The 26,853-nt window shown below is 35.4% G+C and overlaps 1 protein-coding gene across 1 annotated transcript in view; it reads left to right on the top strand.

The window, feature by feature from the left end:
• The window catches only part of TMPRSS11D (transmembrane serine protease 11D), a 46,475-nt gene extending 29,217 nt beyond the window's left edge, over window positions 1-17,258 (top strand). Inside the window, exons 6-10 of the mRNA XM_037150039.2 lie at window positions 2,322-2,360; window positions 5,086-5,263; window positions 10,993-11,252; window positions 12,428-12,570; window positions 15,683-17,258. Coding sequence (XP_037005934.2) covers window positions 2,322-2,360; window positions 5,086-5,263; window positions 10,993-11,252; window positions 12,428-12,570; window positions 15,683-15,844 — 782 coding nt within the window. The 3' untranslated portion in view covers window positions 15,845-17,258. The remainder of the gene's footprint in view (window positions 1-2,321; window positions 2,361-5,085; window positions 5,264-10,992; window positions 11,253-12,427; window positions 12,571-15,682) is intronic.
• The last annotated feature ends 9,595 nt before the right edge of the window (window positions 17,259-26,853 follow it).

The following is a 26,853-nucleotide window of genomic DNA, read 5'->3' as shown; positions in this document are numbered from 1 at the left end:
CCTCTAATACAGAACATTCTAAAGTTTAGAGAATCATTTGGCATTCATATAGTAAATTTTATTTGCTGAAAATTCTTTATTAATTTTCTTTTTCAATACTCCTTATGATAGATGTTGTTGTGAGATGTTTGATTTGTAGGTATGTTATAGGAATGGTAAGTGGCTTCTCAAGGCCAGGAAGAATTTAATTAATAATCACCTCACCCAGAACAAAGCATGCGGCTGTAAGGTGTCAGGTAAATATTTGTAGAATAAAGAAAAATAGGAGATTTAGCAATATCCCTATATTTTCTCTGAAAATCATCTCCATTTCTGTCTTCCTTGAATGTATGTCCATTTCATTTTATCCCTTTTGCTACCACTCTGGTCCATACCAACATCATTTCTCATTTGAACTTCTGCACTGGCTGCCATACTACTGTTTACATATATTTTCTTGGCCCCTTGAATTCTGTTTCACACATATTGATCAAAGAAATATTTTACAATACAAATACAACCTTGCTTAGAAGTTTCCTATGGTTTCCCATAAAACACACATGTGCACACACACACACACACACACACACACACCCGTGTAAGTAGAACACCATACTTTCTGGTTTGCACAGGACAGTCTCATTTCATGTCAGTTGTTCCAAGACCCATGATCAATATTGCTTCCTAACTGTCCTGGTTTGGACAATAAATATTACGGCCAATTCATCTAAAGCACTGCATGATCTGATTCATACTTACCTCTCCAGCCTTGTAGTGTACCACTCTCTTCCTAATTCGGCATAATCTGGCCACACTGTCATTTTTCTCCCAGCTTCCAAGTTCCTTTTTTCTTGCCTCCAGGCCTTCGCCTACATGTTTCCAATTTATTATAATACTTCCTAGCTTACCGCTGTGCCTCTATCAGGTCTCATCAAAACTGTTCATTTCTAATGTAAGCCTTTTCTAACTTCCATCACTCAATTATTTGCCCTGGTAACAGTCTCCTTCATTTACCTTCATAACATTTACCACAAAAGAAGCTACACAATTATCTGTAATTTTTTTGTATTGCTCATCTTCATCCTATTCTGTAAGCTTCCTAAAGGCAAAAACCAGTCTGTCTTGTTAATCCTACTGCACTACTACTTAGTAACTCGTATAAAAGATACTCCATTAATATTTGTTGCATGACTAACAGAATTACTTAATGTAGGCATAGAATTTAATGCATGCAAAATTGGACACTCCTCCAACTTTGTCATATACTGCGAGCTTAGTAAACCATGATTCCCTCATAATTAGCTCAAGATTAAAGAATATTGGTGGCTCCCACACTGGACTGGTATTCAATCTGATTGTTTTTGAACAGGTAGGAAAGTGATTTGAAATCTGTTCATAAACAATCACTGTACCAGGAGCACAAAGTTGCCTCCCTGGCCCTAACCTGGACTCCCAGCTCTTCTGCTTCAACTCCATGGCTGATGTGTCCTTTCTGATTGGCCAACACTCATACATTACAGTGTGTTTAATCCTCACAACAGCCATATCTTGTAGACACTTTCATTAGTTCCACTCAGAAAAGGTAGATAATTGCCCAATGTCACAAAGTCAGCATGTAGGGAAGTCAGGATTTGAAGTCAAGTATCTCTGTTCAAAGAAGAAAAAACAGTAGTCAGCTCTTTTTATTTCCTGCTTCCAAAAAGATTTTTTAGCTCCTCGAATGCAAGTCATATGTGATAACCAAGCCCTGTGAAACTTCTGGCAGTCAATAAATTTTCATAAGCTAAAATGATTTTAGAGAGCATGATAACCTGTCTGAGAAGTTTAGATTTATCTTATAGGAAGTAAGAAGCTGATTTCTCATCAGAAGATTTCAAGCAGAAAAGGATATGATCTAACACACATTTTTAGAAAAATCAATCTGGTAAAGTAGAAGTGGATGCATGTAAAAGTCCAAAGTCAAGGCAGGGAACCCAGTTTGAAGGTTATTGTGAGAGTATAAGTGTCAAATGATGAAAGCATTAACTGAAGTAGTGGCCAAAGGGTGGGAGGATGAGGCTAATTCAAAGGAGAATTAGAGGCTAGAAGGTAAACAATCTGAAAACCAATGAGATGTGAAAATGACAAGAAAGAAAGTGTTAAAAGACCATTTCAGCTGTCCAGCTACTGGCAGAAGTGGTGTTGTTACTACATGAGAAGCCTAGAAATTTATATTTCAGCAGCCCTATAAGTGTCCTTGATTATGGATATCAGAGAGCTACACTTTAAGAAATTAAAATGAAATGACATACAGTCCTTACTGTATTAATCTTACTCTCATTCTTTTTGTCTTGTGATGCCAGCAATTACTGACGAGGATGCAATACATCTGATCACTCAAGGTAACTTTTAAAATTATTTTATAAATTGGTTTACCAGAATATAAAGAGTAAGTGGTCATTTGTGCTCTTTGCCAAGGCAGTGTCTGTTGAGGTGATAATGTTACTCTTAGTTCACAAAAGTCGTTGTTGAGACATTGTCAGTTCCTTTGGCCCATGGAGTTACAGTCAGTTTCCCCCTCCTTTTAGAAGAAAGAAGCAGTAGCAGTGACATTCCACCCAATTCATACTGTGACCTCATGAAAAATTTCTTGGCAGCTTTGGGAAGCTGTCCCTGCCTGGTCTTATGGTGGCGTTTCCATAGAGTTATAAATTATGTTTGGTGACATCATTTATATGGCTTCTCTTAACCACAAGAATAGTTTGCTTCATTGTAGATTTTAGTTCATTATAAAGCATAATTTTTAAAAACCGTAAAAAGAGTTGTCAGCTTTATGTCAATAACCTAAAGGAAAAAATCACTACTTTCCAATGCCATTCTGTACACTCTTAAGCTAGGATAGCAGAAATAGAATCACTAGAAAACAGCAGTTTGCTTCTCTGCTGATAAATGTAGTTAGAAAGTACTTTGATGTGTCTGGATAGCTGCCCTATTTCAGATGCTTAAGTGTTGTTACAAGATAATGCTACCTCTGCGGGTGTTATTCAACTTCATTATACATTTAATTTACGCTTTCTTTTTAATGAAAATATGCTTATGTAAATTACTAGAAGATCTGGTTGGAGGATGCAGCAAAGGAACCTATATTTTTAATGGAAATCTGGACCTTCTCTATCTGGGAAGTCAGGAAAAAAAATGCCTTTGGATGGTTGTCATATTGAAGCAATATCACTACTTTAGATCTTGCTAAGCAATAGAAATTGTTGATGCTAATTTAGCTGTAATTTCTCAGTAATAAACTGAATAAGGGGAAATAAATCCTGGGAATGGGAGTCGAAAGGAACTGAGTGATGGCCCCACCCCCACCCATTTCAGCTTCAGCCATTGGAGCTCAGGGGCTTTCTTAAGATAGTGTTTATTTATTTGTTTCATTTTTTTAATTTTTAAAGTTTTCAATTATAATTTATATTCAATATTATTTTTATTAGTTTAAGATGCAGATGTTTAAATAAACCTGTGTGTGTGTGTGTGTGTGTGTGTGTGTGGTGAGAATGCTTGAGATCTACTCTCAGTCACTTTAAAGGAGTAAGTTAAAAGGAATTACTTTCCTTTTTTTTTTTGCAAATTTACAATACACACTTCAGAATATTAAAAGCTTGGAAAAATCCGCTGCTAATGTAACTTTAGGTTTGCCAAATCCAGCATTTTGCAAACTTATTTGATATCAAAATCTTTCTTTTTCTTATTTATTTTTTATTGTTGTTCAAGTAGAGTTGTCTCCATTTTCCCCCAACTATCCCCCAACACCCCACCTCTATCCTCCTCCCACCCTTGATCCTATTACTTCAGATCCACAGAATGTTCTCGAGTGACAGGATCTTAAGCATCTTCACTCACACACAAAAAGGAGTTAACTATGTGATCTGATGGATGTATTAATTATCTCGATTTTGGTCATTATTCAACAATGCATATGTGTATCAACTCATCATATACTTTAAATATGTACACTTATATTTGTCAATTATTCACCAATGAAGTAGGCAGAAAATGTAGAATCTGATTTGTTCCCTAGTGTGGGTCTAAGAGTCAGTATTTCTCTTTTTTTTCCATCTTTGAGGTAAAATTGACAAATAAAATTATAAGATAAATTATATAAAGTGTACAATGTCATGCTTTGAGATATATAGATAGATACATATGTACAGTGAAAAGATTCCCCTATCTAGTTAATTAACATATCCATTACCTCACATACTTACCTCTCCCCCTCCTTTTTTTAGTAAGAACATTTAAGATCTATTCTCTTAGCAAATTCCAACTATACAACACAGTGTTATGAACTATGGTCACTGTGTTATATATTAAATCCTCAGACCATCTTCACATTATAGCTGAAAGTCTATACCCTTTTACCAAACTTTTCTTATTTCCCCCACTCTCCAGGCCCTGACAACTGCCTTCTACTCTGTCTCTATGAGTTTGATTTTCCTTTTTAAGGTTCCACATGTGATATACCATGTAGCGCTTGTTTCTGTTTGGCTCATTGCATTTAATACAATATGTTCAAGGCTTGCCAGTGTTGTTGCAAATGATAGAATTTTCTTCTTTTTAAGGCTAAATAATAGTCCATCATTCCATTGTGTATGTGTGTCACATTTTCTTGATCCATTCATCCACTGACAGATACACTTAGGTTGTTTCCATACAGCACCAACACTTGTAATAGCTCCCAGGGATGTCAATACTGCAGGTCACAGATCACACTGAGTAACAAGGCTACTGAGAAGATGGAAATTTCCTAGTGAACCTGTGGCCTGAGCTGGTGCACCCAACACTGAACTATCTTAATCCCAACTCCTGAGGAATTCCTAACTCTGAAACTGTTCCAGATTTGAATCTACATACCAACTAAGTTCAGAAATGGTCTCTAAAATTCAGTTTATAAGCAACAATAGTCACCTAAGTACTATAAAAATATAATAAATTGATCATGCTTTTAGAAAGGCTAACATACCCAGGGAATGAATGCATAAAAGTCATAAATGATGGAGGGACTCTTCAAACATCTCCCAAAAGTAAATGGAATCATGATATTCCCAACACATTAATGCCTTTTCTTGTTAGAATGTGGGGCCCGTCCAGACCTAATGACACTGTCTGCTGAGAGAGTCATTGGAGGCACCAATGCAGAGGAAGGAGACTGGCCATGGCAAGTCAGTCTACAGCTGGATAACGTTCACCACTGTGGAGGCATCCTGATCGGCAACACATGGATCCTGACAGCAGCTCACTGCTTCAGAAGGTGAGACCACAGCTACCTGCCCACATGGAACAAGGACAGGAGCCACATGCATGAGGACTCCACCCAAATCCCCAGGACTAGATGTGATTAGATTGAGTCATAAATCATTCAATGCAAAAAAATGAGTATTTTTGTCCTATTCATAATAGCAAAAATATTTTTTCACCTTCAGCTTACTAATTTATTTTTATTTTTTTAAATTCAGGTAATAGTATATCATCATGGTAAATAACAAAGATTTATATGCCAGAATGATCAATTTGAATCTCAGCTACAAAGTTAGAAAATTTTCTGCACCTCCACAAGCCTCTCTTTTATTATTTTTTCAAATTGGGGGCAAATAGGAATATACATTTTATCTATGTCTTAGTGTTATTGGTAGAACTAAATATGCTAATGCAAACATGTTAAATGTTAGCACAATGAAACATTTTAAGTGTTAGCACAAATGTGCTGCAGAAAATTTTCACATTATATCATGTAAGCTAATCAACAGACTGATGGTTGATTTCAGACTGTTCTTTGCCATTGATTCATTCTTTCAAAAAATTGAGTGACTACTATTAGCATAACATTAAATATTATAGAAGCTAATTAAGCAAATGCTGCCCCTACTTCAAGGAGCCTACATTCTAATGTTGAAGGTAGCCATATACAAAAATAATGTTATAGGGAGTAACATAAATAAAACAGATCTAAACAACTTACAGAAAATTCTTCATTAATGTGAATAAAGGTTATTGCAAACATGATTAGAGTAATAAACTGCCAGTGTATAGAAGGATGCATAAACTTATTCTATTGGCATAAAGAAAAGGTCCTACTGCTCATAATAGATCTTTAGACTTTAGTGTGACTAAAACCTACTAGGTTCAGACCTACCTTATCATTAGGATACTCCAGACACAAACATTGTGGAGGAACTAAACTCTCAAAGTTCACTCAGAAAAGTGATGCCAATTTGAGCTCATGTGTCTCTGTCCATATCTCTTCTCTTCTGAAACTCCTTCAATAACCTCTGTCTCAAATCCATCCTCCTTACCACACTCCCAAAGCACTCCAATTACAGCAATTCAGACTTCTTTCTCAAAGCATGAACCTTTTTTAAAATATATTTTATTGATTATGCCATTACAGTTGTTCTATTTCCCCCCTTCATTCCCCTCCATCCTGCACACCCCCTCCCCCACCATTCCCCCCTTTAGTTTATGACCACCTGTCTCAAGTTCTTTAGATTCTATATTTCCCCTACTATTCTTGCCCTCCCCTCTATCTATTTTCTACCTACCATCAATGCTACTTATTTTCTGTACCTTCTCCCCCCTTCTCCTCCTCCCACTTTCCTGTTGCTAATCCTCCATGTGGTCTTCATTTCTATGGTTCTGCTCCTGATCAAGCTGTCCTTTTATTTTGCTTTTGTTTTAGGTGTGATTCTTAATAACTGTGAGTTTGCTGTCCTTTCACTGTTCACCTTTTTTATCTTCTTTTTCTTAGGTAAGTCCCTTTAACATTTCATATAATAAGGGCTTGGTGATGATGAACTCCTTGAATTTGACCTTATCTGAGAAGCACTTTATCTGTTCTTCCATTCTAAATGAAAGCTTTGCTGGATGGAGTAATCTTGGTTGTAGGTCTTTGGTTTTCATTACTTGGAATACTTCTTTCCAGCCCCTTCTTGCCTGTAAGGTCTCTTTTGAGAAATCTGCTGACAGTCTGATGGGAATTCCTTTGTAGGTGACTGTCCCCTTATTTCTTGCTGCTTCTAGGATTCTCTCCTTCATTTTAATCTTGGCTAATGTAATTATGATGTGCCTTGGTGTGTTCCTTCTTGGGTCCAACTTCTTTGGGACTCTCTGAGCTTCCTGGATTTCCTGGAAGTCTATTTCCTTTGCCAGCTTGGGGAAATTCTCCTTTATTATTTGTTCAAATAAGTTTTCCACTTTTTGCTGTTCCTCTTCCCCTTCTGGTACCCCTATAATTCAGATGTTGCAAAGTTTAAAGATGTCCTGGAGGTTCCTAAGCCTCTCCTCATCTTTTTGAATGCTTGTTTCTTCATATTTTTCTGTTTGGTCATTTTTTTCTTCCTTCTGGTCCACTCCTTTGATTTGAGTCCCAATTTCCTTCTCATTACTATTGGTTTCCTGTGCATTTCCCTTCATTTCAATTACTTTAGCCTTCATATGTTCCTCTAATTTGTGACTAAAATCAACCCGTTCTGTGAGCATCCTAATCACCAGTGTTTTGAACTGTGTATCTGAAAGTTTGGCTATTTCTTCATTGCTTAGATATATTGGCTCTGGGGCTCTGAGTTGTTCTTGAGCCATGTTTTGATCTGTTCATCCCTCCTCAAAGCATGAATCTTGAGCTCCAACCAAATTGCATTAGTGTGTGCCCTGGGACCCTTCCTACATTTTCCCACTTAGGAGCATTTGCTCAATCTGATTATTCTCTTCAAAATGTTAATATTCCTTCCAAACCTCCATTTATTCCTATTTAAATTTTGTAAAATCTTCACCATTTTTAAGAAGTCCTTTGCAATTTGAGGGTACCACCTCATACTACAATGCCTCTTACAAAAGGCATTATTAAATTAAGAGGGAATAAAGTTTAACAAGACTAGCACATGGATTGTGATGAAATGTTTTATAAAACCCCAAATTATTCTGAATTTTCTTTATGGCTATAACTCAATATATTTTTTACACAGTGAATAAATTTGAAATTTCTGATAGCAGAAATTTCTGGTATTGAGAGTAGTATAATTTCTGATTTAGATAAACACATTTATTGCTGTGTCCCAGAAAATACAAATAACAAAATTAACAAAAAACATTTCAATCTATTGCCACCCAAAAGGCCTAAGAATAGGAATGGCACTAATAGATTTCAATCACCCCTGAATTTAGGAATTGGAAATGTAAATACATGGACTTAGCAAGCATTAAGAGTAATCAAGAATGTGATAGAAATAGTTGTAGATTCTTCTAAGCCCTATCCAGATCCACCCACCAAAAGCTGGGTAAAAGGTATCACTATAATGAAAGCCACAGTTATAAATATCACCAATGATAGCCAAAGAAATCCATGATTTTTAAAGGCTTTGAACATTTGGGGAAGTTTGCCTCCCCAGATCCTTCTATTCACTACCCTGACTGATTCCCCAGGGCAGGCAAACTACATGGCCTTGTAATAAATAGTACTGTTCCTGTGGACCTGATTGTCACTGAGAACCCATCAGTGAGAATTTGTTTGGGGCATGACCAATTTTACATCAAGGCACATAGAAGTAATGAGGCCCTCATAGAAAGGAGTCTTCAATTGCCACTTCCTCTGTGAAGCTTTCCGTGATGCTCTCTTCCCTTTCCTACCGTATTCCCACAGAAATTTGCTAATTAACCTTTAAAAGTAGTCTCTGTGATTTATGATGACCTCTGTTAGTTTCCTCCATTAGTGTGTAGAGCTGCTCAAGGACAAGACATTAATTATTTGTACTCTTACTCCCAGAGAGTCACACTATTCATTACACAAAGCATATGCCTAGTAATGGCTTGCTGAAGTATAATTAATGAAAATAATAGTTACCTTCATTGACTACTTACCTTGTGCCAAGCACTGTGTTTGACAGTTTACTTGTCTGAATTACTACTTACACTTGTGTGAGGGGGAATCATCTACAACATTTTGTGCATTAAATAAACTGAAAATAGGACAGTTTAAGTAAATTGCCCTAAATAACACCATTAATATGGTACATAGCCAAGATTCAAATCTAAATCTAATTGGTTCCCAAACTATGCTCTTATTCATTTGCTGAAAAAAAAAATAAGTAAAGGAAGGAGAAAGGTTATAAAAGTCAGGGAAGCAAGGAGGCAACAAAAACAGAGAGAAACAGAATATCTTTTAGAATCTTCACTATAAAGATGTTGATCAAATGAAGTTCAATGTAAAATCTATATTTACTTGTCAAATATTTTTCTTTAGAATCTTTAACTACTATTTACTCTTATACAAGCTGCTGTGCCTTATAACAGCATATCCTGGATAAATAATTTTTATTTTCTGTATCAGTTCCACTATCTATATCTAAACTACACAAAACTATTAAATTACTATATGGTTACATTTTGTTTTTGTTCAATTTTAGAAGGATGTTGAGTTAAGCTTACCATTCACAGATCCTTATTTTTATCAGTCTGTACAAGATCTTTCTCTTTTTATTTTACTTTTATTATTTTATATGTGGATCTTACTTCTATGGCCCTCTCTGCCCTCATAGACCTTACAGTAATATTTTACATATATCTTTAAGTACACAATTACCTACACAATTTAAAGAGGTTTTTCCAAGTGTGTGATTATGCCTTTGATTTATAAAAGTAGCATTGTGTATAATGTCTCATATCTTTCCTTACTGTTTTGGCTCAACCCTGAGAATTTTAATCTGGTCCACCACAGAATCCACCATATTTTTTTATTCAAGTAGGCTGTTCCAACTTCTCACTAACACAAAGATTGTGTATACACACACACACCTTCATATGTGCCTATTTATAAACCTTCAAGAATTTCTCTGAAATTTGTACTCAGAAGTACATATGTAGTCTGCCAAATACAATAGAATGCTTTCCAGAGATGTACATCTTCACCAGTAATGCAAGAGTTTGAACTTTTTCTCTCCATCAACATATTATTTTCTTCCTGAACTTTTATCAATTATGAATATTCATTAGATGCTCATTGTTATAATTTCCGTTTCTCAGTTTACTAGCGGGTTTAAGTATTTTTTCACATATCTGTTAGCTGTTTGGCCTTCTCTTTCTATGAATTGTCTATTAATATATTTTGACACTTTATAATGGTTTTGCTGTACATTTGTTATTGATTTATTGGCCTGGTTCTCTATATTATACAGAAAATTTTGATATTAAATATTGCAAGTATTTTCTCATGGATTCTCATCCATCTAGTAAATTTGCTGATGGTATACTTAATTTTGATTCCATGAAATTCATCCATTTTTAACTTACAGTTTTTGTATTTGGGGAGTTTGACCAGAAAAGTCCCACTTTGTAGATCATGGAGATAATGCCCTACTTTTTCCATCTCAGTGAGTGCTTTGACTCCCGCCCTTACTCTCGATCTCATTCTCTCTCTCTCTCCCTCTCTCTCTCCCTGCACACACAGATACACATAAGTACACACGCTTCACACACATATGCACAAAAATCTTCAATAAACATCACATTTAATGCAGAAAAATCATTCATCAAATAAGATGGGAGCCCCTTATCATCACTACTATTTAAAAGGAGTTTTGGCTAAAGGCAAAAAGAAGAAAAATAAAAATTGGAAGAAATGAGTTAAAATTAAAGCAAACATTATTTCAGACTTCTTAGTTGCTGGGGAGACTTCAGTGAGGGCATTTGTGTTACACTAGTTATCAAAGTATCGGAATATCCTCATTGGAATAGAACAATACCGAGATTTTCACCAACCTGAGGTATATTTTCTAAAATCTTTCTATGTTTCTTTAGACAAATGATTGCTCGTTGTGCCAATGAAGAGTTAAACTCATTTACTAGCTATTTAATACAGAAATATATAGCAAAGAGAGGTTGACCAAATAGTTCCTAGATGATGGTGGAGAGTGCCAAACACAAAATCCAAATACTTAAAATGCTCACAGATTCCCTATTCAAACCCATGGTTTCATATATATTTTTTTTTAGCAACTCCGATCCTTCCAGATGGACTGTCACGTTTGGTGTTTCCACAACATTTCCCCAAAAGACAGAAAGAGTCAGTACTATTTTGATCCATAAAGATTATAACTCCGGAACGCATGAAAATGATATTGCAGTTATGAAACTTAGCAGAACTATCACCTTTAACAAAGATATACACATGGTGTGTCTCCCAGAGGCTACCCAGAATATTTCACCTGGTTCCACTGCTTACGTAACAGGATGGGGATCGCAAATAAATGGCGGTAAGTAACTCAGGAGAAATAAAACAAAACAACAATATAACCTCTGGTACTTGCTATTACATAATATTTAAATTAGGGAACACCTGAAAGATAGACTCTATAGATATAAGCATACTATATCCTGGTCAGTCTAAACTGTAGTTATTCCTGAGGTTCCTCAGGAAAGCAAAGCATTGCCTCTAGCAAGTATGGAGAATTTTCAAACTCGTAAGAAAATGTAAAATAGAGTGATGAAGAAACATTAGTTCTTCAATGACCCAGGGACTCCACATGACTCAAACGGCTCCCCTATTTTAAAAAATATATACTTTTTTAAAAGGAGGAATTGTCTAGGTGTTCTCTAAGGGTTTTAATGCCCTTTAAGGTATTAACAGCCATTTAAGTTATTCTGGGATGAAATCCTGCCTCAAGCATTGCTCAGATTTGTTTACTGAATGAATAAAATGGAAATATGAGGAAGCAAATAGGGCTAAGGGGAAAATAAGAGAATCAGCCAGGGAGTGAAAAAATGGCATTAATAATTTTCATGGGTTATTGGGGACAACTATAACAGCACAAACAATAAAGTATAAATTTCAATTTTTCCATGGGTGTATACCCATGTTGTAGATGTGTCTCCAGAATAATAGAAAAATTTAATTGTCCAAGAAAATATTTTGTGGTATTCTCATGGCCCAAAGAAATTTGGTGTATATAAAAAATGTGTGCCAATCACAAAAATGGCAGTGCCATTTTGAGGGAACATCAATGTAAATCAATTAGTTCTTTAGCCTTGAAACCAGATGGGTTTCTCTTTTGTTGCTAGATTAAAGATTTTTAAATATGTAATTTTCCAATTCAAAGTCAATCAGTGGGTAATTTAAATGTTGCTAATCAGTTTTAAGATAGCAGATTTGTTTATTTTCCTTTTAAGGTTTAAGGGGCATCACAAAGCTAAAGCAAAGCAAAAACAAAAAAAAAAAAAGGAGAGAGAGAAACCAGTCTGTGTAAAAAGCTTATCTTCCTTTACTTATGGGTATGTTTTCTGACAAGAGACTCTTAAGTACATCTTTAATATTTTTCTTTTTAGAATAAGAGGTAATGTTTGGAGTATATTTATTCCTTTCTATATTCACCATAGAGTCATTAATTTATTTGTTCTGAATTCCATTTTCTTTCTGCTTTATAATTAACAGGTGACACAGTTACAGACCTACGTCAAGGACGGGTCTACATAATAAGCAACGATGTATGTAATGCACAAATTAGTTATGATGGAGCCGTCTTGCCTGGAATGCTATGTGCTGGATTGCCTGAAGGTGGAGTGGATGCATGCCGGGTAAGTTCAAGACAGTGTTATCAACGACTTCATTTAACTTATAAGTTCTTACTAGCATGTGATGCTGTGATGGGCATAGAGGTAAATTATAATACACAGTCCTAATCCTCTAAAAATCTATGATTTAGATTTTAGAGATGAAATTTCTTTTATGAAGTTGCTTTGTCATAAAGTACTAATTCTAAGAAGCCAAATTATAGCATAGTTAATCACTGAAGCTCAAGAACCAGACAGAGCTGAATTTGAATTTCTTAATCTCTATAACCAATTATTATCAATAAAATGAAGGTAATGATTATAATATTATGTAACTTTTTAATGTATTACTGAAGAGTAAATGGAGATTCAATTTGTCAGGCACATACTAAGTAACAGAGAAATATCAGCTATCACCACTCTTTTTACTGATGTTATTAATCTGGATCATTATCACTGACATTGATTACTTTAATCTCAACCTTTTAGCCACTAGGAGAATTTAAATAAATTACTTACACACCTAAAAGTCACAAAAAATAATGGATTTTAAAATATAAATAACACCTGAATATCAGCACCTTGAAGATAGAAAACTTATACAGAAAGCTTAGTTACTTGAGTTACAACAACTCTCATAATTGTAAAACAGAACAAATGAGAAAAAAACTATTTAGATCTAGCTTATAATTTTTAACCAAATATAAAAAGGCAACCAATAAAAATGAAATTCTTCCTGTAAAATCACTAAAATAAGATTTTAACACTAAAAATTTTAGTCATCTAAACAATTGATGTGACTATATCTTTTAATAATTTTATTGTCATGTCTGAAACCCAACCCCATATATTAATTGTAATAACTACTTAATATCAGAAATTACATTTCTGGATTTTAGAAAAATCAACGTGTTCTCTTGAGGAATCTGATATGTTTTCCTGGGAGTTGTGTGCAGAAAAACCAAGTTTATTCTTTCTTCAACTATTACTGACTTTTATATTTGTTGTTCACATTTTTTAAAAGTAGATTAGAAGTAGTTCTTACATAACTTTTGTGACAACCCCAATCTATACATACTTTTCCCAAAATGAAACATTTTTATTCACTGCAAGTTGTGTGTAGATGAGGGGAAATGCTTATCAATTTTCAAGATACAGTTAATTATACATGGCCCTTTATTTCCTTAAAGTAGAAGTGAGTTTGTGCTAGAGAATGCTTCTTTCTCCCCTAACTGCTTCTTTTTTATCGCTAGCCCTGTAACAACAAATTTGTAGCTTTCATTGTAGTTTTCAAATGAGGAACACACCTTTATACTGACTTTTCCAGATCTACGAACAGCATTAATTAGAACTGACTTAGGATACACATGAGTATAAAAGGGTGTTATTCATGCTTTATTAATGATGCCCTTTACCTTCTACATACAAATGGGCTCTTCCTCCAAGCCTAGTTGAAGCCATAATTCATCATGAAACTTCTCTGTATGTTCTACTCCCAGCCTCACTGATTTTCAGCTGAAATACTATAATGCATAGAGTTTGTGCCTCGAGAATAAATAGCACATTACATAAGAGCTTATGATGTTCTATTCATTTCTGTTCATTCATTCAAAGAAAATATATGAATTAGTTTCTATGCATCAGACGATGTGCTAACACAACAATGTGTTCCCTGCACTCAGCAAAACTATGGTCTAGAAGAGAGAACACAAGCTCAAATGTCTGCACAATGGGACAGAGAAGCTGGCCAGATATGGGAAAAATCACATAGCCCTCTTAGTTTAACATTTCTTGTGCACTCTTGGTAAGATATTACACAGAGAAATTTCTTTCTATAGAGGAAATAACAGCAAAAACAATGATGAAAAAAGTGATTAACTGAAGCACAGATGCATAATCTAAAGGAGGCAGGTGCCAATCAACTCAGTGCAGTACTTGCCATGCAAGCTGGTGACTCACACATTGACCTTCCTTTCCACCTAGACCAGTAATTAAGTAGTTATGTAAGAACTAGCTACTAAGAGCAGTCAAATGAATAGCAAACTATTCTAGAAGCACACTTGGTAATAATAGCTGACTTTTATTAGCACTGACTATATGCTGGGTAGTATGTGTGTTAAACTTATTAAAACACATAAAAACATTATTTACAGGTAAGGAAACTGAGGCACAGGGAACTATTAAATAGCTTACTGAAAGTTACATAGCTGATAAGTTGAGGACTCAAACCCTGGCCATCTATCTCCATAACTCGTAGACTTACCCTCTCATGCAGCATGTAAGACTTACTAAATTGTTTTCCCAAGTAAAGATTGTATGCAGATATTTGTTAGTTGGTTTATTATTATAATTAGCTGGTAAATATTTTATAAGGAGTATTTTACTCATTGCCATATATATATTTCTGCTTATTCACCAAAAATTATTTTTTAGTGGTACCACACAGGGAAAGTACTATAAATAGGAGAATAAGAGAGGCTTCTAAAAACTCATAGATTCAACAAATGTTTTCTTAACATCTCTTATGGGCTAGGAGCTTGAGATACAGCAGTGTCTGGTATAGGTACAACCCTTCCCTCATGGACTTTGTAGAATAGCCATAAAAACACAACGAATGTGTATTATGAATGCAACGAGGGTTGCACAGATGTGCGGCTGCTACACTGAGGAGAACAGATCCAGCTGGAGGAAGTTCAAACAGGCTTGTGCAAATCAATGAAGAAGCAAATGTGCTTTTGCAAAATAATGAAGCAGTGAAAAAGATGTATGCAAGATGTGGGAATACAGACAGTGACAAAGTAATCCCAAAGGTGGAGGGGTGGCAATGGAGGTTTGCGGGGAAGACGGAGGTAGTCGGGGAAGGCTCCCTGAAGGAGGTCAAGTTTATGATGACTGGTCAACCAGGGAACTGAGAGGGCACATGGGAATTTTATCTTCTCATGCTTGCTGACAGAATAATGGGTCCTTGGAAGATTTTGATAATTTTCACCTGACTTGGTACAATAACTTAATAGAAAATGTCAGATTAACATTATTTTCATAATGGATATGACTTCTTCTACTGCCTTAGAAATACACTCCTTAATATCTGGGGTTGTTGTCACACTGAAATACTCAATCATTCTGTTTCTTCCAGGGTGACTCCGGTGGTCCACTAGTACAACAGGACTCCAGGCGGCTCTGGTTCCTCGTGGGGATAGTAAGCTGGGGGGATCAGTGTGCTCTGGCAAATAAACCAGGAGTGTACACTCGAGTGACAGCCTACCGCGAATGGATAACCCAACAAACCGGGATCTAGTGTAACAAGTTCCTCTTTGTGGCCAAGTCTGTATGCAGGCGTGCTCATCTAAAACTCCAAAACTTTACTTTTCAGTTTCACAAACACAATTTAATCTTTTCTTTACTCTAGATTTTATATTTTCTCAAGAAAAACATATGGATGTTGCATAGTAGTACTATGGCTATATGCCAGGGAAGAAATAGAGAACCGGTTAGAGAGTTAAGAATTTTATCATTGTTGTGGTAAGCGCTAGTAGTGGGGAAAGTAGGTACCCAAGCAGGGATACATCTACACAGTCAGAAGCTCCTTTTCTGAGAAAGTCTCACTGAAGCTAAGAAGTAGTCAAAGTGTCAAAACATGCAAAAAAAGAAGTGGAAGAATAATATTTAAGACAGAAGGAGAAATACAAAGTATGAAAAATACTATTTATTTAAAATTTCTGCTTACTTAGTATTTTATTTAAGTCCTAAAATTAAATATATGAAGTCACAGTACAGTTCCATAGCAAACTTAAATATCCTATAAGAACATGCTCCCATAGGAGATAACTGATGAATTTCAGGCATTTAAAATAGAAGCTAAAATATTCACTCCTCAATTAAGACCCTCAAAATTATGAATAATTTTCAGGATGAATTTTATCAGAAACATTCTTTAAAAAATTTTAAATATATTTTATTGATTATACTATTAACAGTTGTCCAATTTTTTCTCCCTTTTATTCCCCTCCACCTTGCACCCCCTTCCCACCATCATTCCCTGACCTTAGTTCAAAAATATTCTTCATCCATGTGAAGGAAAGAATTTATTTCCTCCTTAGAGAATTTTATGCAATACATCTACACAATCTTCTCGGATTACTTACAACTACACAGTGCTTGTTTACAACTAAATGAGAGTTGTGTAGTTGTATTTATACCAGAAGCAGTTATTTTTAATAGTTTAAGAATCCTCAATACCTACACCCAAATGATGAATAGACAGTCATGAGGGAAAAAATGTCAAAGGTTGGTTTGCAAACAGAAAGCTTAAATAGCTTAATTTCAATGAAATTATCTTAGATAAAGTATCTTTTCCCTCTTCCTCTCTCTCTCTCTTTCCCTGTTATACATGCACGCACACACAAATAAAATAAAATACACTAAAATGTAATGGGACAGCAATTTATATAGTCTAAATCATGAATGTTACTGAATTTCTATGGGATGCTAGTATAGCTAAAGCGTGGTTATGCATGATTATCTGTATGTCAGGGCTCTCTCCTTCCAAAAGCTAACTTGTGACACCCAGGTATCAGAGCAACTACACACACTATGATGAAATCTTTGTATATTTCCTCATGTACAATTGTGGTACTTACACCGAAGCCATTTACTTTTAAAGAAAAAAAAATGAAAATTTAACCATCTCTTCATGAAATGTATAAACAAATTGCTGGTTTTCCTTATTTCAAATAAACTCTTAAAATTTTTTCCCTGCCTAAGTATTTATGGAAGTCATAACATATGAAGGACAATCCTAAACAATTTATTTAATTGGTTCTCCAAGAAGAGAACTAACAAGACTCTAAAGGCTTGGCACTTTCTGTTGCCTTATAATCAAGCTCTGTAACTGAAGCAAGCGTCCAGCTGACACTCCCTTGCTGCACCCTGTGAGGACAGCATTGAACTGGTAATTTAGAGTACGCCCCAAGTGAACTGGGTTTTTTGTGCCTGTGTTGGTGTGTTTGAGAGTGTGTGTGTGTGTATGTACATGCTGTCACATAATCATAAATATATTTTTGTTTATTCCTATATTGAAACTATATATAGCAAAGTACTTATTTAGAAGAATATAGAGCAAACTCAATTATTTAGTGAAACTCTCGCAAAAACTTTCTAGCATCCTAACTCAGTGCCAGAAAGAGTTAGAAATACCAAAGAAAATCCTGTTCAGCATATAGAAAATAAACAGGCTAACCAATAAAAAACATGGCAAACAAACTGAATCCTTCTCAGTTTAAAATAGTGAACAGAACTAAGGAAACAGTCAGACTTATCCAAGAAAGTTTAAAGCAAAACAATTGACCTTTTCTTACACTTGGAGGTCTTGATTACAGAGTGTGGATCAATAGTTTAAAAATGCAGTGGGTGGGGCAGAGGGTGAAAATGGAGACAAATGTGCTTGGACAACAATTTAAAAAAAAGAAAAAAAATGCATTAAGCTCTTCTATTTCCCAGCATTCTACTACATCGTGATGAAACAAAAATATACCAGACATAGTCCCTGCCCTTAAGACACTCAGACAATGATGATGTAAGCAAATATATAACATTTGGAATATATATATATATATATATATATAGTGGAACCACATATATAATGGATGGAACAATGAAGAGTAGGATATTTAATACAAAATAACAAAAGAAGGGGGAAGTCCTAGAAGACTCTGGGAAAATATTTTATAATGATATAAAAAGTGAGTGTTCCAGAGCACCCATTTTCCAAGAACCTTGCTAATTCCGTTGTGGTCAGAGAGAAGAGAGCTACAAACTTCTCAGATTATTCACTCGAATTTAACACAAACTCTAATTTACCCAATTCAATTCCCTTCTTTCAATTTGCTAAACAATAAACGGTCTAAACAGAGTCAAAATAGATTTTCTCTTTATGCTTTTCATGGCTACAAATCTCAAAACCCAGTTTTTCATTTCTAATCAGTCAATTTGATTAATTGCCAATGAGGAAAACAGGTCACTTCCCCCACGTATTTCAGTTACTTACATCTATAAGAAACTATTGTTCTTTAGAAATGTTTTGGAAGATTTCTGGAATGGATTGGGCCTAAAAGAGATCATTTCTGTGTCCCTTTTCTCCCTGTGACACACAGATGGTTCGGAGAGAACATAAGAACTCTGTGGGAAAGTAATTCCAGAGTACTGAAACACTTGTTTGCTTGTTTAATCTGGTGCACAACCATGAAATAGATACTCTGGAGTAAAGAAGTCAAGCCAAATCCAAGTAGAAATTTCATTTTGGAGAAAAAAGCAACTGCACAAAATTGAAGAGTTAATTCCAAAGCAAATGGTGCTCACAGGGCATTTTCCAGGGCTACCCCTACATTTAACCTACCATCACACATACAAATTAAAATGAAATTACTAATGCAATAAAAAGTGATTTATTAATAAATGTTTTCCCTTGAAAAATTCATCTATATAACCAGTCATTTAGTTTATATATGTTTGTTTACAAATAGTTTTGAGCATTTATAACATATTACACAGTATTCTGGACTAATCAAAGCAAGTTCTAGGAAAGAAGAAGCCAGGCAGGGGAAGAAGCAAGGCTCAAAGTCCTGAGTGACAAGTCTGTGGATTTGAACAACAGCAAGGAGTCAATGTGGTTGGGGCAACACTAATGAAAGAGAAACTGGTTAGATGAGGGTGAAGAAATAGGTATGTGAGCCATATGAAGAAGTTTTGATTTTATTCTAAATTTAAGGACAAGATTTTGTGATCAATTTTCCATATTCTAAAGATTTATCTGGCTGCTCTAAAGAGAAAGAACTATGAGAGCACAAAAATAGAAGGGAGATGAGTCAGGAGACACAGTAATCCAGGAAAATAATGGGACTGACAGATTGAGGTGTGAGCCGTACAGATGGTGAGAAAGAGCTGAGTTCAGGAAATACCGGTAGGAAGACACAGTACAAATTTCTGATAGACTAGATTTAGTGGCAGAAAGAAAGGAAGAATCCAAAGTTGACTCAAATTTTTAGCCTGAAAAACTGAGAAGAAAATTTTGGAAGAGGACCAGGTTTAGGAAGAAGGAATCAAGTTTATTTCTGAATCTTATGGATGAAATGAGACAATCACACAGACCACCAAGTCCAGTGGAGGAAAGGGGACAGCATGGCTTTTCTCTCCAGGGGAGCAAAAGTCATAGCCCTTTATTAGGTTTCTCAGCACATTACAAGCCGGTCCTCATTTACTATGAACAGGTTGCTTTATGTGATTACCTTTTACAAAAAACAAAGGAGCTGATGCCACTAATCACATCATGGGAGAGGGATATTTGCAAATGAATAGGCAAATATAACTGGTTGGACCAGTTATACTCATCCTTGGAAGGTTTAGCATGGATTTTAGGAAGTTATTTTGCAGTAAATATTTGCTACAAATCTGGGTGAGGGAGTTTTTAGCAAAAAGCAAGACTCATAGCAGCCTAGGCACATTGCAGGCCTGATCCTCCACTGGAGAACCTATCTGTGGGTGTGGGACCTGTGCATCTCCAAGTGGGAGCTGGGCCCACGCCACACAGAACAGTCTCCTACAGAATCTGTTATATTTGAAATGCACAAGCCAGCAGGTCAGGCAATCAATGGTAAATACAGATATTGGAGGAATGATTAAGACAGGAAATATACTTTGAAGGCATTTACATTTTCAAAGAAGGAGGGAACAAGAGCTGCACTGGATGATCAGAAGATAGAATGGGAAATGTAGCTTTTAGAAAATAATATAAGGAAATATCTTGATGACCTCAAAAAATACCTTGATAGCTTAAGAAAGATGAAAAAATGTTTTTAAGTATCATAGCAAAAAGAAAGTTAAAGAAAAATGTTACATTTCACTTTATTAAAATAAAGAATTTTTTGTTATTCAAAAGGCTCTATTAAAGGCTGAAAAGGCCAAATGACAGTGCAAGAGAAGATACTGGCAATACACATAACTAACAAGCAGCCTGTATCTACAATTTATAGGGAATGACTACAAATCAATAAGGAAAACTCATAACTTGATAAAAATGGGCGAAAATGTGAAACAGGTACACCAAAAAAAGGAGGAATCCAAGTGACTGATAAATATAAGAAAGGTAGCTCAACCTCACTAGAGATAAGGAAAATAAAGTTGAGTAGAAAAGGGAAAAAGAGTTATGGATAACAGTGTCACGATTGCAGGTGGGGGGTTGTAGAGGTGGAAGAGGGTACAGGAGCGATAAATGGTAATGGAAAGAATGATAGAGGGTGCAGCCAGGGGGCCCCCCAAAAATGATTTGGAATGGTGTCCAGAATTCAAAGTGTATAGGAATATTGGAGAGACATATAAGATGTCCTCACACCTCCCCCCAGAGGGAAGAAACTAATGGAGCCAGGCCATTGAGAGCTGTTTTGCATAGCAACAGTTTTGCAGCTAACCTCTGAAATGGTTATTTAACATATCTATAACCTTTAACTGGTTTCATAGATATGTTAAATAGCTGTGGCCAAGTTTGGAGGCAGGGAGAAGGGAGTGGACTTGGACCCAGGATGAAACCAGGGGCTGCGCTTCTGAGTGAGAAGGCCTGTGTGAGAGCTTGGAAAAGACTGGCTCCGGGACATGAGGGGATAACTGCCCAGATGAGAAGAGGGCCACCCCGTTCGGGGCAGAATGGAGATCCCTGCAGCCAGGTGAAGAAGAAAGCCACATGCTTTTGGTGGAGTACAAACCCCTGCAGCTTTGGTAGAAGAGGCCCACGCAGCTTTGGGATGCTCTCTTTGGCCAAGTGGCCTGGAAAGCAAGAGAGACTTTGACTGGAACTGGGTACAAAGATCTCTTGCCAGTGGACCATGAGAGGGTACCACAGTACTTTGGATTAACTAGAGAGAGATCCTGCCTGCATGGTGACACAGTTGACGCTGCCAGTGGCCTGAAACACAGACCTGTGCTCTTTTCCTGATTTATGGTACCCGGAGTTGGGACAGTGGGAGAAGGGAGAGCTGTGTGGGTGTAGGTGTATACCCTAAAGGACTTTGATATTTTAGTGGTGGCGTTAGGCCTGAATAGCATTAAATAAACATTTTGTTCCTTTTCACAAATCTCTGGCATTGAGAGATGTCTTTCCAATTGGCGGCGGACAGAAGAGCCCAGTAGATATTAGTATTCTGTTCTTGGGAGGGGTCCCTGTTGTGTAGCAGTTTTTGGCATCCCTAGGTGGGCCAAATATTGTATTGCCCCTCCCTCGGACCTCTTGTTCGGTAACAAGAACACAATAAAAAAATGTTTAAAATAATAATGTTAAAATAGATAAGTAAATAAAGTCACTACAATATACCACATCTATAAACCAATGGATATAAATGGAAAGTCTGACAACGACAACTGACAAGATGGGGAAGTATAAATTGTTTTAATAAACTTGGGGGAAAATTAGCATTATCTAACAAAGGATATATGCATATCTTATGACCTAGCAATTCCATTCCAAACATGGTTAAAATATAACATAGGGAATATACTCAATAATGTAATAACTATGTAAGTGTCAAGTGGGTGCTAGGCTTATCAGGGTGATCACTTAATAACATATGTAAATGTCAGCCCCGACTGGTGCAGCTAAGTTGGTGGGGCATCATCCGGCAAAGCAAAAGGCTGCCAGGTCAATTCCAAGACAGGGAGTACACCTGGGTTGCAGGTTCAATACCTGTTTGGGGTGCATACAAGAGGCAACCGATCAATATTTCTCCTAACATCAGTGCTTCTGTCCCTTTCTCCCTCCTTTTCCCTCTCTCTAAAAATTAATAAATAAATTCTTTTAAACAAAAGATATAGAAATGTCTTATCATTTTTGTATACCTGAAACTAATATGATATTGCATGTCAACTGTAATTGAAACATAAAATTTTAAAAGAACTATATTGCTTAGGAATTCATTTATACTCATGAAAAACTATAAAGAAAACAAAGCATTTATTACCAAAAATACAAGCTATTGTTTAACTTTAGGGGTGAAGGGTTAGAATTGTAATTGGGAAGAAAAAGGCACAGACTTGCTGCTTTGTTAGCAAATTTCTATGGATATTTGTTTCATGTAAATCGTTAAGCTGTACATTTTAGTTTTATGTGTCTCCTGAATGGGCATTATTTTTCACATCTCTTGATACAGAACATCTGTGGGCGTTCTCAGACATGGTGACGGGAAACAATCATTCTCAGATCATTCAGGAAAGAAGCCTTGAATAAAATATACAAAACTCTTTTTTTAAGTATGTATCATAATGGATAGCAGGAAATCATTTTATTTTATCATATTCATGATCAACATTCATATTTTAATAATTTTATTAATTTAAATTTTTATACATCTAGTAGGATTGTCTATCAATGTTACCATTGTTAATATACTTAAACATTTCTAATGTGCGCAGTTCTATTCAAACATTAGGTTCTATTTCTTCCACAATTATTAATTTTCTTAACCTATAAGTTTTTGGGGGTAAAAAAAATATATATATAATCCCATTTTGTAACAAGAGACAAGCTCATTTGGTTCAGAGAGACTGTTAATTGAGTTTACAATGCCAAAAGCGAAAATGTGTTAAATAATAAAATGGTGTGTGTGTGTTGTATTTCAATAGAATACTTATATAGCTCTTAGAAAAACAGTTAGGTAATCAACGTCCCCAAGTTTTCTTTGCTGGTAATTTTCTACCTTTTCATTTTCGTTCCATCTCTATGAAAGATATAAAATGAAGATTAGCATTTTACAGCTTTTATACATTATAATACTTTCATAGTGAAAGTTCTGAAATAAACATCCTTTAATATCCTAAACATTTCTATTTTTATAATCACAGCAATTTAATTTCCTGTTTTAGTTCTACTAGTCAACAAAAATGGTCAGGATTTCCTACCAGCTGTTTCTTTATTTGATTTGCAACTGAAAAGGAAACCTACCAAATTTAGTGGCCAACTTTGTATGACTTTGAGATCCTATTATATGTTCAGAAGGGATAAATTCAGTAAATCCCTTGAATATTACTAGATATTTATGTTTCCACTAGTAGCAAGAAAGTATAAGAATTTTACTTAAACTTTCTATTTTACCCAGTGTTCTGGATAAAATTAACCCATAATTTTTTAAAGATGGGTTTTAGTGCAGGTATCCACAATAAAGAGAAACTTGAACATTAAGTCAGAGCCTCACGGATGGATTTTTAGATGGTAACAATATTCAGATAAATTTCATAAACAGCAATGGCAGCTATTAGCATACCTACTATGTTCCAGTGTTTAATAAAACAAGAGCATATAAAAGTAGGTTTACATTTGTGAGTACATGAAATGTAGTTTATTCTTATATTATTATTTATGTATCAACTATTGTATTATTTATTATTATAACCTACTTTTTCACATCCCTATATTTTTACATTATCATCAGATATTTTTGCATATCATTACTTTTAGAAAAAGGAGAGATAAGGAAATAACAACTTCACAATATGATCTAAGGATCACATTTAGTTGAAGTAGTAGTAATTTCCTTAAATGTTATTTAAACTCTATGCAAAAGATCAGAGAAGTTAATTGATGTGACCAAGTTCACATAGTAGGAAAAGGCAGAAGACAGCTCAGTTGCTGGTTATCTGATTCAGACTGAAGTTATCCATCACTGCCCACCGCCTCTCACTAGCCATTTACAATATCCCTCCACTCACATTGTGCTACTGCAGGACCATGGTGGGCCCTGAGCAGTGTTTCCATTTCCTTTTCTATAAATTTCAACAATAATATTCCCTGTTTATAGAATTTTGTTTTAAATAAATGAGAAAGTATATTTTGTATAAAGTAGACAATATAAAATTTGGTTATTCACAAAAAAAATTTTAATAGAATGATCCAACAAAAATAATTTGAGTGGAAATTTTTGCTCTGAAAATATACAATCAGGCAATTTATTTCATAACCAGCTATGCAGTCTAAAAATTTATTTTTGTATTACTCTTTAATTTCAATGATAATAAGCAAGGTGCCTTTTTCTAAAGATCTATCTAAATCACTCAGGAGGGATCCAAGATGGCAGAGGAGTCTGTGGAAGCTATACTAATCTTCTCACAGGACCAATCTAGAATTACAACTAAATTGTAGAGAAATCATCCTGAATAACCAACTGAATACTAGCTGGAGAGAAGCCTTAAATCACTCAGAAAAGAAATGCCACTCTTTAGCAGAAAGCACAAAATTGTCCTGCACTTGAATGTTCCAATTCTAAGGATCTCAGTTACCTCCAGTCTGGGTGGGTAGTTTCATAAAGGCTGTTTGAATGATTGCATTGCGCTCCATTTCTGAATTCATGCAAAACACAACCTGATCAGGTAGTGAAAGAGTGAAAGCTTCAAAGTTCACACTCTCTTGTTAGCAACATTTCCATTTTCTCATCAAGTGAAGTTAACATGAAATCTCTGTTTTTACACACACAGATCAAAGTGTTTTTCTTAAGTCAGTATGAAAAAATAAGTTCTCATAAAAATGCCTTCTGGATCTTTCTTTTATAAAAATGAAGCACACCTACAAAATTATAAAGATAGCTTTTTTACATAATTACAAAACTCATTTGGGTAGAATGTATGAAGCATACAATTTTAATGAATTCTAACATAAACATATTGAAAATGTGGTCATTAATATTTTCGGGCCTACCCTACTATTAAACCTACAAATTATCTAAAACTTCCCGTATCCTATCTGTTAAAACTTGCTCCAGATAAAATAATTTTATAAGGCTGTCTCTTTTTACTGCCAGTTTTGCTGAGATATGCCCACATAAGCTGATTTTCTGGGTTAGTCCAGTATAAACTGCTCTCAGTCTCTTCACCTGACCAATTTTGAAGTGATGCTTCAGCTACTAAAGCCTATTTTAATTTAAAACTTATTTTAATCTAAAACTTATAATACACATTTCCTCACTAACTGTTTCACTTCACTGGGGGCCTTTGAAAAATAGAAACATTGAAAGCAAAAATTATCTATTTTTCCCAGGATTTTTAGGAAAATAAAGTATGACAGTGGAACCAAGCAAAGTTGACTGATACTCTAATGTTTACAATTGTAGCCTAATGATACTCAAATATCTGATCTAGTCAGGCACCTTGCTTCCCACCATCAGGCCTCACAGATATTGTTTTTCCTCAGTTAAGAACAGATGACTCATGCATTTCCAACCTACTGCTTGTGTTCACACACACACACAGCTATATCTGCTGAAGATTGCCAAGTATTTAACTCCTGAAATGGTTCTACAAAGCCATTGTGAATGGCTGCTAATTCTCCTTTGAGAGACCATGTGTTCAGGTGTCTGGAGTACCACATGTCTCACATGTTAAGGAATAAAGTACAAAACTTTGCAACAAAAACTTTCATTAACAATGAGTAAAAGAATAAACTAAAATTTCATACAAGAATAATATTTTCTTATAGATCAAAAACCTAATCACTGAAATAATAACCTAAAATAGTGAGGGTAATGATAAGAATAATAATTATAAATAGATGATACTTACGAAGCATTTTCTAGACACTAGGCCCCCTATGTGATAAACTCAGAACAGATATTATCATCATTACAACTATTTTTTTAAGAGGAAAACTTAAGTTTCAGGGAAGTGAAGTCAATGTTTAAGATCCCAGAGCTGGTGAGATGCAGAGTTAGGATTTCCAGGCAGGCGTTCAGGTTCTGAAGCCTGTGTAATTATCTTTTGGGCACTATTTATCAGCATAAGCGTAATTTTAGTTTTTTGAATATAAATATCACTTTTATTTTCCCAACCCACTGAGCTTTCAACCCAAGAATCAGACTGTGTGAATACAAGTTGCCCACATGTGCCTCCACATTACAGGAACCACCATGTTCTTTCTGATAATCCAGATTTTCAAGGGTCATTATTCACTCGCATCCTTTGTTATCAACAAATATGCACCGACTCCAATTCAAATTGGAACCTGCAGAATAACAGCCCTTCAGTAAACTTCTTTTTGTCTTTTCCCATATCTTTCTGAACAAATTCTCACTTGTAATGTGATGATATATGACCTATATCTCCTTTTGAACCATGCTGCTTCCATGTGTAAGTAGTACATAGAATTCTGGCCTATTTCCCTTTCTTCCCCAATCTCAAATAGCCCCATAGTATGTTCCCATGAAGCCCCTAATAGATATATGCCTCACCACTGTAACCACCTGTCTTGCACATCCAGGCCACAAGAGCTACCTCTGGAGATTT

Source organism: Artibeus jamaicensis, unplaced genomic scaffold (genome assembly GCF_021234435.1).
Source record: "Artibeus jamaicensis isolate MK-2021 breed Jamaican fruit bat unplaced genomic scaffold, CSHL_Jam_final contig_908, whole genome shotgun sequence".
Taxonomy (NCBI): domain Eukaryota; kingdom Metazoa; phylum Chordata; class Mammalia; order Chiroptera; family Phyllostomidae; genus Artibeus; species Artibeus jamaicensis.
This window is presented reverse-complemented; position numbering and strand designations above follow the sequence as displayed.